General features: G+C 38.6%; 1 protein-coding gene across 3 annotated transcripts in view; it reads right to left on the bottom strand.

Annotated features, from left to right (window-relative positions):
• KLF12 (KLF transcription factor 12) overlaps nucleotides 1-14,338 on the bottom strand; it is a 555,324-nt gene that overhangs the window by 29,268 nt on the left and 511,718 nt on the right. For all 3 annotated transcript variants that reach the window (XM_055426457.2, XM_055426460.2, XM_055426459.2), the window contains one exon: nucleotides 2,465-2,622. In XM_055426457.2, the coding sequence (XP_055282432.1) occupies nucleotides 2,465-2,622 (158 nt within the window). The remainder of the gene's footprint in view (nucleotides 1-2,464; nucleotides 2,623-14,338) is intronic.

Genomic DNA, 14,338 nt, shown 5'->3' with positions numbered 1-14,338 from the left:
TTTCACTGTTCATCACTTGGATAACTGAAATAGAGGATGTCTGGTGAAAATGGGGCTAATAGTTATTTCAGAAAGTTCAAGGAAAATAGGAATAACTCAAATATATGAAGATTCACTGGCGAAAGGTCATTCTTTTTTTTCCTTATAACTGAAATGCTTCCATAAAAAGTCAGTAATACAACCTGATCATACTTAACTCCTGTGATTTGTGTTCACTATCTACTGAATAAGCATATTTCATCCTATGTCTCTATACTCATTCTTGGCCTTCATAAGAAAACTGAATACACACCACCATATATAAAATAGATAACCAACAAGGACCTACTGTATAGCAAGGGAATTCTACTCAATATTTTATAATAACCTATAAGGGAAAAGAATCTAGAAAAAATAGATATGTGTGTATGTATAAGTGAATCACTTTGCTGTACATCTGAAACTCACACAACATTGTAAATCAACTGTACTCCAATAAAAAAGTAACTTAAATATTCAATGGCTTAATTTTTCGGATCCTAAACCAGGAAAGAAAATTGATTAAAAAATAGTGCCTGGTAACTTCGCTGGTGGTTCAGGGGTTGACACTGTGCTTTCACTGCAGGGGGCACGGGTTTGATACCTGGTCAGGGAACTAAGATCTCACATACCGTGTAGTGTGGCCAACAAAACAAAACAACAACAAAATGAGTGTCTAAGAAATAGACGAAAACTTCTCCTGGGAGAGCTCAGGATCAGTGAAGAGGGAAGGATCTGGAATTAAGAAGAAAAGGAAGAAGGGCTGGGGACAGGGAAGAACAATGGGAAGAGGCAGTTTGCACACTGTGCTGAATTACCTTAGAAATAGCAAAAGCATTAACACGGTAGGTAAGCAAAACTAAACTGCAGACTCTATAAAGCTTTTCTGAATTCAAGCAGCATCTTGTGCTATGACGTCATCACACATGCAAAGATGCCCCACCTCAATGATCAAAATCATGAAAGTCTCTCTAAAGAAACCTTCAAACAATCTGCTATAATAACGTGACTCAATAGATGGCAAAGAATGCCAATTTAAATGAATTTGCTACCTCAGCTGGAAAACAGTTTACCCAGTGTGGTTACCTTAACGTATCTGAGATGGGAGCACTACTTACACGGCCCCATGGGGTCTGTTACACATGAAGCTCCCAGAGGTGGGTGCTGGAGGCAGATTCCTGTCCAGGATAGTTACTGGACTGGGCTGTCTTGATCTCTGGTATGTTGCTACCAGGAATGCCTATGAATGAATTTCCCTCTTCTCTGAGGTTCACATATTCCAGTCACCAGTCACTTTTCCTTGAAAAGGTTCTGTACTTGGGGTGGAATTTGGTATTTAGTCTCTTCCCAGAGCCTCCTATCCCAGAGAAGGCAATGGCAACCTACTCCAGTACTCTTGCCTGGAAAATCCCATGGATGGAGGAGACTGGTAGGCTGCAGTCCATGGGATCGCTAAAAGTCAGACACGACTGAGCAACTTCACTTTCACTTTTCACTTTCATGCATCGGAGAAGGAAATGGCAACCCACGCCAGTGTTCTTGCCTGGAAAATCCCAGGGACGGGGGAGCCTGGTGGGCTGCCGTCTATGGGGTTGCAGAGAGTTGGACATGACTGAAGAGATTTAGCAGCAGCAACAGCAGCAGAGCCTCCTGTCAGTGGTACCCAACAGGATCCAGAAAGCCAGGCAGGCAGGGGATGCCAAGTGAGAGACATACACGTAGAGGATGGATGGGGTGAGTAGGGAGCTAAGTGAAGAACCACCGGCTACTTTCCTGGGAGGGTGAGTTGGTGGGAGGGTGAGTTGGTGGGAGGGTGAGTTGGTGGGAGGGTAGATGTGTTGGGTGAATGGATGGTGACAAAGTCAGTGAGTCACTTGTGATCTCAATTTCCTTCTTTGCAACCTATGAACATAAAAAATCCTCTCCATATACAAAAATATACCAGTGAGAATCAAATGGAATCATGGGGAAATAAAGTTTTCAACTCCTTGCAGTGTTATGTATATGTCAATCTTATTTCACGTTTTTGGTGTTGCTGTATTGGTTTGATTATTTGGGGGATGAGATAAAGGGGAGAAAAACATGATCTAAGTGGTGGTGAAAATGCTAACTTTAAGAGAATAAAATGATTTTATTCAGCTTGTTTGGTATGTTATGTGGACATTTTAAAACCTAGACAAGCATTAAGTGGCAACTCTGACTATGAAAAAGTCTAGACCACTGGGTTCATACTAATATAATTCCTTAAGACACAGAAGAAACACTTCTTTGTTTCTAAATTTCACTATGACTTAAGCCTTTTTTGACTAAGAGAGGGAATGCACTCTGCTCAGACATGATGGGTGAGCACAGAACACTCCAGCACACCCAGGGGTCCGCAGTCAAGCAGCCAGCCCTGTCTGGACTCTCAGTGACCCTCAGGTGAGAAACCCTGCAGAGCTGTTACCTGTATGTGTCCTTCGATGAGCCTTCAGGTGAGAACTTTTTGTATACACTTTGTTGCAGCCCTCGAAATCGCATCTGTGGATACGCCGTTTTCTTGAGTCTGGGGATTCAGACCTTCTCTGGCGTCTTGTGCTCTCAATACTAAATGGTGAGATTGAACTGGAAAAAAGAAAAAGGAGATTTAAACGGTGAGCAAACACAGCACTCTGTTTGGTTCCAGTGCCGTGAGACCGGAGGCTTGCAGTCTGCAGCTTCATACAGACTCAAGGCCCCATGTCCACTTTACTGCTGTCACTTTCTGGGACACGTTTCATTTCTTCATCTCGAAGGCGGGCAGCTTGACCTATTTTTGATGAAACACTCCTCGGGAGAGGAAGATATGCTTAAAATAACAACAGAATGAAAAAAACAAAAAGAGTAAATGAAAGCAGTGGTGAATGAGTAGATCTCCATCATCAAAAGAAATTATCCGGTGGTGGTAAAATTATCGCCTAACGTTCTGAAGACACTTACAGAGATTATTTTAGGAAGACCTGCTACAGACAAATGACAAAATGAATGCATTTAATAAGTAACATGAGGGTCTGCACTGCATGTGACAACACATAAAACCATGTAAAATCACAATGTACGTTTCAAAACAAGTGAGGCTGGGCTGAAAGAAATGACATCAGTACATCAATAACATGACTCATGACAAGCTATTCTGGTTCTGCAAAATGCACCTGACATTTAACTCTTCCCGTTGGTGGTTTTTCACGGTGGGGAATCAAGTGCATTGTATTTAAAGATTAGCTGTACCACATTATGAAAAAAAGCTTTAACTATGAAATTTGGCCCTGACTTGTACATTGTTTAATCTTCATGCCACAGTAGAAAAACAGGATTAGTTTGTAATGTCAGGTAACTGATTAACGTGTACTTCTTCCAACATTAATCTCTTTTGATTGAGATAGAAATGAAGAATATGACTCATTTTTTTGAGTTATTCATGAAGTTCTTTAAAGTTACAGTGAAATACAATATAAAAGCAATCACTCATATTCCTACTATAAAAGATTTACCACTATTAATACTTTGACATTATTTTTTTTCCAGTTTTTCCAGGTTTTGATGTTTCTTTAAACTACTTTTTATGAATAAATCAGTCCTCAAAAAAACTGAACACTACAGATAGATAACTTTCCCCCTCTTTCTTACATCATTATCCTGATCCCTTGTCCTCCCAGGGAAAATCTCTATCATCAGTTTTCTACAAATCCTTTCAATTCTTTAAAATTATGCTTACTGGTATCTGCATTCACGGAAACTCATTATATTGTGTTAAGAGACACATAGATAAAAGGCTGTTCACATCATTCTTCAAATTGTTCCACACTTGCCTTTTGCTCACTCGACACTGAGGATCTGAGATCTGTTTATACTGATACAAACACAATGGTCTGCTCATTTGAAGTGCTATACCCCATAGCGCACAGATCCTAAGATGAATCTTTTAATATTTTAATGTCTCTAAAATCAGGATGCCTCTGACATTTGATGGCTGGTCACGGTTTAATTGATTCATTTTGTCTTTCTCAGCGGTGTATTTTACAATAGATGGTGTTTTAATCTACCTAGATCAGGAGTTGGTAAACTGTTTCTATAAAGGGCTAGATGGTGAATATTTTGATCGAGAGTCATACAGTCTATGTTGTGACAAATCAACCCTGCAACTGTAGCATGAAAGCTGCTGCTGCTGCTGCTGCTAAGTCACTTCAATCGTGGCCGACTCTGTGTGACCCCATAGACGGAAGCCCACCAGGCTCCCCCGTCCCTGGAATTCTCCAGGCAAGAACACTGGAGTGGGTTGCCATTTCCTTCTCCAATGTGTGAAAGTGCAAAGTGAAAGTGAAGTTGCTCAGTCGTGTCCGACCCTTAGCGACCCCATGGACTGTAGCCTACCAGGCTCCTCCATCCATGGGATTTTCTAGGCAAGAGTACTGGAGTGGCTTGCCATTGCCTTCTCCAGTAGCATGAAAGCAGCTATAGATAAATATGAGTATAAATAAAACAAATGAGTGTGTCTATGCTCTAATAAAACTTTATTTACAAAACAAATAGTGGGCAGTATTTGATCCATGGGCTATAATTGGTTAATACTTGACTCAGAAGTAATATGGGAGTAGTCCAATAAACATTCATTCCAGAGTTTAAAAATCCATTTCCTAAGTGATGGACATATAGATTTATTTCTAATATTTCACTGCAACATTGCTCCACTAAACTTTAAAGTGTCTCCTTCCATATGGTGGTGGTGGCTTAGTTGCTAAGTCATGTCCAATTCTTGCAACATTTTGGACTGTAGCCTGCCAGGCTTCTCTGTCCATGGGATTTCCCTGGAAAGAACAGTGGAGTGGGTTGCCCTTCCCCTTTGCCAGGGGATCTTCCTGACCCAGGGATTGAACTCGGGTCTCCTGCATTGCAGGCGAACTCTTTACCGACCGAGCTACTAAGTTTTCAAGCATCTTTTCACTTGTACAAGTAACAGATTCAGTAGTCAATGTTTTATATTATTAGGTAAGATCAAAATAAATGACATTTATATGCCTGTATCTTAAACAGTTTTGTACAAGATTTCTACGAACTTGAAGGAAAGAACATATGGGATGGCCAAGCCACTTTTTCAGCATTCTTATCACTCAATGCGGCTTTGTGGTTTTCCACATCATTGACTCAGTTGTAGGGATTGGAGCTTGGTTGTGAAAAGAGTCAAAACAGTGTGACTGGTCTGTCCCATGAGAGAAGGGCTTTAGTCACTCCAAACAAGGTATGTTCTGGCATAGGGTGTGATTCTTGTGAACAAATTGGCTCTATATGTGATAATAAGGCAAGAACAATTCGCTTCTTGACTATATAGTCAGAAAAACAAATACGGATCTTGTCACTGGGGGCCTCACAAATAGAAAATTTCATGTTGTAGTATGTTTTACACCTTTCAAATTGAGAATATGACATGGTATTTATGTCCCTTGAGTTATAACATAAAGCCTATAGTAAGAACATTTTGTTTTGTGCAATGCTTTCTAGGCACTGCTATACAGAAGTCTAAATGTAACTAAGCATAATCACACACACATATTGTTTGGCCTGTTGATTTTAGCTGTTTATTCTGCTATGTGTTCATATAAGCAGAGAAAAGTAAAAAAATAAACCTAAAATCCATACCCAGTAACTACTAAGCAAGTCTATAAGGGACCAAAGAGGTAATGCTGCTATACAGTCAGCCACTGGACTATGGTGGGCAGGGAAGAAAAGCAGGGCTACAGAATGGTGGGAAACAACTTCACTCAGATTCTGAATTTACATCAAAATTGAAGACAGGTGGATGGCCTTAATGCTCTACAAAACTTCATACCACGGTTTTCCTCATTTTAAAGTGAAATGTTTTAGGACATTATAAAGAACAACTACCTAAAGATATCTGCATGATGATGATAAAAATAATTTTTAAAGAGATATGTGCATTGAATAAATGGACCCAACTAAGCTAACCGTAAAATGACATTCAATGCGTAAAACTTCCCTTGGTTCCCCTTTGGTAGTTGGAAGATAACTTGGTGTTTGGCCATGCCAAGTCCACGGCAGGAAATCTGATAGTTAAGATCCTGGTATCAGGTACTTTTGTGTCTCTGGAGCCAAGAACACTGTGGGCATTCAAAAATGTTTGCTAAATAGAATGACTGAATAGTTGGTTGGATGAATGGATTAATGTATTAAGTCAGGTATTCTTAATTTTTAATTCAATATAATCAACTAATTAATTAACCTTTAATTGGTTAATTAGTCCTTACCAGGATCCTTTGACTTCAAGTCTTCTGATAATGCTTACTCAATTCCTTACTCTTACGTTCATTTCCCTGTTTCAAATTTTATTTTTTTCATAATGCATATATTTTATTGAAGTATAGTTGATTTAAATGTTTCAGGTGCATGGCAAGGTGATTCAGTTATACATATATAATTTTTCAAATTATTTTCCATTATAGGTTATTACAAACTATTGACTATAGTTCCCTGTGTTATTCAGTAAAATTCTGTTGTTTGTTGCATATCTATTTGTTGTTGTCGTTTCATATTTTAAATGCTGTAATATACAAAGTAGTGACTGAATACCAGGGATTCTAGGTAACCATTAAAATCATATGTTCCCATGAGTGTCTTGATTCTTTGCTCTAACTCCAAGAGAATAGCATTCTAAAACAAGGCTTACAATTAAAATTTTCAGTGAAATTAAAATATTCTGCCCTTACTATGCTTTCCGAGCCACGTGCCCTTTGTTTCCACAGCTTTTAAGGTATCCCCAAATGCACGCACGCTGACTTGTGTGCTTCAAAAGTTGGCCTTGTTCTGAAGACTGGAAATGTGCAAGAAACTACTGCCTATGCCAGCAGAGGATTCTTCCGATAATCCTGAGTAATAAGTTTGGTATGATGAAAACGGTCGGGACCATTCAGCAACTGAACACAGTTGCTAGTGTGTTCCCAGACATTGCACTAAACACATCCACACAGTTCATAAATAATAACTAAAGGCCCACTCCCTTCCCCAGAAGGTTAGACCATTTAGAGAAGTGAATGAACGCCTGAGGGGGCCTCACAGGGACTGCGTCATAGTAATTAGATGGACAGAGAACAAATGAGTGAATCACGCCTTCAGTTACACAATAGTCCCACTTGGAATGGTAAGTTAAATTAGAACGAAACCCAGAGAGGCTCGAAAAGTCACATCAAGAACAGCTCTATTTAAATAGAAGGCACCACACAGCTGCCATGAAAGGAATGAAGGTTAACTGTAATCAGCACGTAATAAAGGCCATTTGTCACGTGTGACCTGAGAACAGTGAGACGCCCTTCACTGAAATTGGAGTTTCTACAGGAGTTAAAAAGAAAAAGCCGGGACAATCTTTTAAGACTGGGAAGAGGACACACACGTCCTAAATTTTAAAACAAGAGCAGAAAACAGAGGGAGGGAAGGTCCTTCAGCAAATTCACACTCAAGAGAACATCAAGGAGGATGACTGAGGATAACAATGAGCCGACACTGACAAAATGCCTGCGATGGGCCAGGCACTGCTCTAAATGCTTTAACCTTCAAAGCAGCTCTTGGAGGTCAATATTATTAGTACTCCTAGTTTACAGATGAGGAAACTGAGGCAAAGGGAGGTTAAGATCAAGGCCAAAACAGAGTGGGTGACCACACCAGGATCTGAATCCAAGGGCTGGACACCAGAATCCACCTGAATTATTATGTTCTACTCACTCGGGTATTTAGGAATATAAACCACATTTAATAAAAGATGTATGCATGAATGCATGCTAAGGTACTTTAGTCGCATCCAACTCTGTGTGATACTATGGACTGGAGACCGCCAGGCTCCTCTGTCCATGGGATTCTCCAGGCAAGGATACTGGAGTGGTGCCATTCCCTCCTCCAGGAGACTCTTCCTGACCCAGAGATTGAAGCTGCATCTCTTAGGTCTCTAACACTGGCTGGCAGGTTCTTTACCACTAGCACCACCTGGGAAGCCCCACAAAAGATAAAATACCAACAAAATAACCTGAATCATTTAAATTTCCCCTCTAATCCTATTATAGAAAACAACAGTACATAAAAGCATTCTTAAATGTAGCCTGCTATGATAAAGCATACACTTTACTTCTGAGAATTTTATAGTAAACTATTTTATAAATATTGCCTGTAGAGATACACAGTGTAATTACTTACTATTAGTCTACCTTAAAAATACTTCCTTATTCCAGGAAAACGTTTTTGAAGATTGAGTTTGGCAGTGATATGATTAAGTCTTCCTTGACCATCAAGACCAGAGAATTTCCTTCCCTGCCATCTTTGTTTATTCACAATGGTACCAAAAAGCGTTTAGAGTTAGTTGCACAACAGAGTTACCTTAAGGGAAGGGGGCACATTCAGTTTTAAAAGTATATTTTGTACTGTTTTCCAAAGCTTGTTTTAAAATGATTTCCAATAGAATGTAAATATCACCTTCGGGAATTCTGAATCAGCTGTTGCCACAGAATAGATGCAAGTGAGAACTACTTCCTCCTGAGTAAATCAAACACCATGTTGGGAATGAAATATAGAGGCCAAAAGCCAAAAAATAGAGTTGATGAGAATTTCAGTTAACCAGGAGTTACATAAATCTTAGTACTTGAGATTCTATTCATGAGGACAAGCCAGACACATTAGGTTTTTGCAGGCTTTTTCTTAGCCAGCAGATGGCTCTCAGAAGCAGGAATCTTCCTATTTCTCTTCCATACTATCACAGACTCTCTAGCTTCTATCAAACCATGTCAAGGTCTTCTCTGGGATATTAGAGAAACGGGGTTATTTAGATACATTCACTATCCAGTCCCCAGAAGCTTCATTCTAAGATAGCACAAATCCCCTGATTCACCTCTTTTGTTCCTGCCCATGGATTTCCCTGGTAGTTCAGATGGTAAAGAATCTGTCCGCAATGCAGGAAAATCTGGTTCCATCCTTGGGTCAGAAATATCCCCTGGAGAATGAAATGGCAACCCACTCTGGTATTCTTGCCTGGAGAATTCCATAGACAGAGGAGTCTGGTGGGCTATACAGTCCAGGGGGTTGCAAAGAGTCAGAAGCAACCGAGTGACTAACACTTTCACTTTCATTCCTGCCCACAGATTCCTACAGAAAACTACTTTTGAGCACACTGAAACTGTAAGATTAGAAGTTGCCAATCTTTCCAGAAGCTGTGACAAAAACATTACACCACTTTACATTCAATTTTGAATTCAATAAAAATAAATCCATTTTCACGAAATGTATAAATCAAGAGTAATACTTAGATGAAATACATCCAAAAGCTCAATCTTGGCATTTATTCAACTAGAATTTGACACTTTTTCATACCAACAGAATATGTGCAGAATGTATGTTGAATTATTCTAATAAATGAAATATCCTACTAATTCAAAGATTGGTTCACTGGTTTACCAATGAACTTTTTGTAGGTGAGTCTGTAGATAGATTTATAGTATATCATGATATTCCTTAAAAATAACAGCTGCTACTCAGTAATTTTAATCACTATCTAGGACCATTAAAATACTCAAAACTGTTACAGACTCTGCTGTTTTTTTGATTCATCATATTTTAGTAAGTAAGTAAGATCATAAGCTGTTTAAGCAAAAGATAAAATAGATACATGGATAAATAGAAAAAATAAATTATTAATGGCATTTGCTGTGATTTGTTATATAAACTTTTATGATGAATTTAGATTACAGGATGAAAGAGGATTTTTTGTTAAAAAAAAAAAAAAGAGACCCATTTCAGATATACAGTTATCTATTCAAAATAGTTTTTGGGGGGCAACAGCAGCAGCAGCAGCAGCAGCTTCTTTGTATTCATTGTAAAGATTTTTTCCCCATAAAATCAATTCATAATGTAGGATGGAACAAGCGCTCTGAAACAAGTATAGATTTCTGAATTATACTGGACATGGAACAGAAGACATAAAAGTTGCCAAAATATTCAGAAGAACGTTTCCACAAAATTTCTTCAAGAAACGTTGCGGTTTAAATTACATTTCACGCTAGGAGTTGTAGCTCAATGGATCATTTAAGCCTTAAAAAAAACTTTCTAGGTCTGAACAGGATTAAATAATCAGAATGTCTTTAAGGCAGGTGCTGTCTTCCCCAGGTTAAGACAGCACTATGCATTTGTCTCATAGGCGTGGTCCTTGAGCCCATCTGGATTTGAGACCCTCTAGGACTGTTCTCTTTATTTTATTAAAGATAAACTTTAAACTCCTCAAGAATGAAGATGTGGTTATATGCATTCCTCTCCAGAGGCTGGCATATCAGCAGGTGCTGGGAAGGGTGAAGAGAAAGAAAGAGAGGAAAAGAGCTGGGGGAACACTGTCCACCCCAGGAAGACATTCCCAAGGGTGAACACTGGTGTTTGATATTAACACGCTAACTTTTCCATATCAGAAGGATCTTTTCATAAGGCAGATCCGATCATAAAGAAGTTGTACGAATGTGTACTAGGTGAGGACAGTATATAATAAGACTTGGTGTTTTAAATATTAAGACATATATAAAATGTTCGAAATATATAGTTCTTATGAGTTACTGTAATGCAATCATAAATAAACTTTTTAAGTAACCATCAACACAGCCTCCATCTATTTTATGCTCATCATTAATGAGGTCTATGTTCCACTAGAGATTTGTTTTATTAAAGAGCACTGAAATTATACCAGTTAATATCTGGTACTTATGCTTACATAAATTATTGAAACAGTTTTTAATTACTCATATAGGGATACATAAATAACATGGCCAAGTAGAACTCATTAGTAATATCCCATTTGAGTTTTTTTTGGCCGAAAGGGCTATCTGGTGCCACAAATAGGCATTTGTCCTTCCATAAAATGTGTATGTATTTGAATTTTGGAGAATACCAAAAATTTCCCATCTAATGGAGGAAATATCAATAACCTCAGATAACCAACATCATGGCATCTGGTCCCATCACTTCATGGGAAATAGATGGAGAAACAGTGGAAACAGTGTCAGACTATTTTTTGGGACTCCAAAATCACTGCAGATGCTGATTGCAGCCATGAAATTAAAAGACGCTTACTCCTTGGAAGGAAAGTTATGACCAACCTAGACAGCATATTAAAAAGCAGATATATTACTTTGCCAACAAAGGTCCGTCTAGTCAAGGCTATGGTTCTTCCAGTGGTCCTGTATGGATGGGAGAGTTGGACTGTGAAGAAAGCTGATCGCCGAAGAATTGATGCTTTTGAACTGTGGTGCTGGAGAAGACTCTTGAGAGTCCCTTGGACTGCAGGAAGGTCCAACCAGTCCATCCTAAAGGAGATCAGTCCTGGGTGTCCATTGGAAGGACTGATGCTAAAGCTGAAACTCCAATACTTTGGCCACCTCATGCGAAGAGTTGGCTCACTGGAAAAGACCTTGATGCTGGGAGGGATTGGGGGCAGGAGGATAAGGGGACAACAGAGGATGTGATGGCTGGATGGCATCGCTGACTCAATGCACATGAGTTTGGGTAAACTCCGGGAGTTGGTGATGGACAGGGAAGCCTGGTGTGCTGCGATTCATGGGGTCACAAAGAGTCAGACATGACTGAGTGACTGAACTGAACTGAATGGATGAAATATTTTACTTGTTTTTATTTTCCTTCTTGAAACTCAACTTAACCTTTGAGTACTCTGCCAAATTGATGTAAAAGTTAGAAGGTATAGTAATGTGACCCAAATTTACACCTGAAAGACATTGGAAGATGAGCAAACCGGGGCTCAAAAAGTTAATTAAACGAACCTATGCCAAACCCACACAACTAAACAGTAGTAGAGTTGGTACTAGTCTATTTCCTGACTCTTCAAGCTAGGATTCTTTCACTCTTCAATAAAACTGGAGAAAGAAAAAGAACTTTGTTATAATCTTCATTTGGTATGAAGGAAAGCCTGCTTGGCAAAACTGGAATATATACATATACACAAAATTTTTTTTCATCATATATTTGGAACTAAAATTCCCCACCCTATTTACGTTTTTGTCATGGCTGCCAGGAAACTCAGTCACATTAGCCTAGGGCCTGGTGTGTTTATTCCCCATTCTAATGGTACAGTAGTAATTCTTAAGTGCATGTTGCATAAAGTTATTTCTGAACTAGGTCAAGTATTAATGATAAACAAGCAAAAGAACAAAGACAGAACATGCTGATCTTAAAAATGGAGGAAACGATGTGACATTTGAATCTTCATTTTTATATGCAGACTTCTAAATTAAAGTTTTGTGATCAATAAGCTCCCATTATAATCTTTAAGGAAAAAAAGAAAACAGGAATCCTATTTTTTGTTGCGGTTCCTAGAAAAAAAGCATAGCCTGTGATCTGAAAATTTACATATGAATTATCACTTATAATTTATTGGGTTTCCCTAGGAGTTCAGACAGGAGAAGGCAATGGCACCCCACTCCAGTACTCTTGCCTGGAAAATTCCATGGGCGGAGGAGCCTGGTGGGCTGCAGTCCACGGGGTTGTAAAGAGTCGGACACAACTTCACTTTCACGCATTGGAGAAGGACATGGCAACCCACTCCAGTGTTCTTGCCTGGAGATTACCAGTGACGGGGGAGCCTGGTGGGCTGCCGTCTATGGGGTCGCACAGAGTCAGACACGACTGAAGCGACTTAGCAGCAGCAGCAGCAGCAGTAGTAGTTCAGACAGTGAAGAATCTGCCTGCAATGTGGGAGACCTAGGTTCGATCTCTGGGTCGGGAAGATCCCCTGAACGGCATGGCAACCCACTCCAGTATTCTTGCCTGGAGAATCCCATGGATAGAGGACCCTAGCAGGCTAGCGTTGCAAAGAGACGGACAAGACTGGAGTGAAGACACACAGGAAGATTAACCGAGAATAATGTAAACCGGATACAATGTCCAATATATCTTAAACTTGGGTTTCCTCTTCCTTTTTTCTTTTTTTTGGTTAGTCTCTTTATTAAGATGTAAAAGATATAATTCACATACCATAAAATCACCCTATAAAGTGCATGATTCAGTGGCATTCATTATATTCACAATGTTGTGGAACCATCACCTCTAATTTCAAAATATTTTCATCACCCCCCAAAAGGAAACTCCATGTTCATTAATGCATTCCACACACCCTCTCTTCCTAGCTCTTGCAACTACTAATCTAATTTTCTGCCTTTATGGATTTGGCTATTCTGAGTATTTAATAGAAACAGAATCATAAAATATGTGGCTTTTTGTGGCTAGCTTTGTTCACATGAGCATAAAGTCGTTAAGGTTTATCCATGCTGTGGCATGCATCAATAGTTCATTCCTATTTTTTCTTCCAGTTTTATTGAAACATAATTGATATTCAGCACTGTATACATTTGAGGTGTACAGTATAAGGAATTAATTTACATGTATCGTGAAATGATTAATACTTCATTCCTTTTAATAGCTGAATAGTATTTCATTATATAGACACACCATATTTTTACTCATTAGTTAATGGACATTTGGGTTGATTTTACTTTTTGAGTATTAGGAATAATGCTACTATGAATAGCTGTTCAAGCTTTTGTGTGAACATGTGTTTCAAATTCTCTTAGCCTGACACCTAGAAATGGAATTACTAGATTATATGGTAATTCTATTTTTAATATTGTGAGTTTTCAAACTGTTTTTCAAAGTGACTACATCATTTTATAATTTCACCAGCACTGTAAGAAGCTTGTAATTTCTTTTCATCCTCACCAACGCATTATGTTTGTCATTTGAATTTTTGCCATTTTAGTGCATATAAAGTGGTATCTCATTGTGGCTTTCATTTGTAATATCCCTAACAACTAATGGAGTTGAGTCTTTTCATATACTCACAGGCCATTTGTATATCTCCTTCAGAGAAATGTCTATTCAAATACTTTGCTTGTTTATAAATTGTGTTGTCATTTAACTGTTGAGTTGTGAAATTTCCATATATTCTGGATACAAGTTGCTTATCAGATATATAATTTGCCAATATTTTCTCCCAATCTGTGGGTTGTCTTTTCATTTTCTTGTAGTCCTTAAAGCACAACAGTTTTAAATATTAAGTCCAATTTAACATTTCTCTAGTTGTTTGTGTGTGGTTATATCTAAGAAAGCTTTACCTAAGTCTCAAAGACTTTCTCCGATGCTTTCTTCTTAGAGATTTAGCTCTTCTATTTAGATTTATGACCCATTTTTAGTTAATTTTTGTGAAAGGAAGGAGTCTAATTTCATTCTTTCACATGTGGCTACACAGTTGTCTCCATATTATTTG

The sequence above is a fragment of the Moschus berezovskii genome, chromosome 13, assembly GCF_049115385.1.
Source record: "Moschus berezovskii isolate FMDL1 chromosome 13, NW_MosBer_1.0, whole genome shotgun sequence".
NCBI classification, from domain to species: Eukaryota; Metazoa; Chordata; class Mammalia; order Artiodactyla; family Moschidae; genus Moschus; species Moschus berezovskii.
This window is presented reverse-complemented; position numbering and strand designations above follow the sequence as displayed.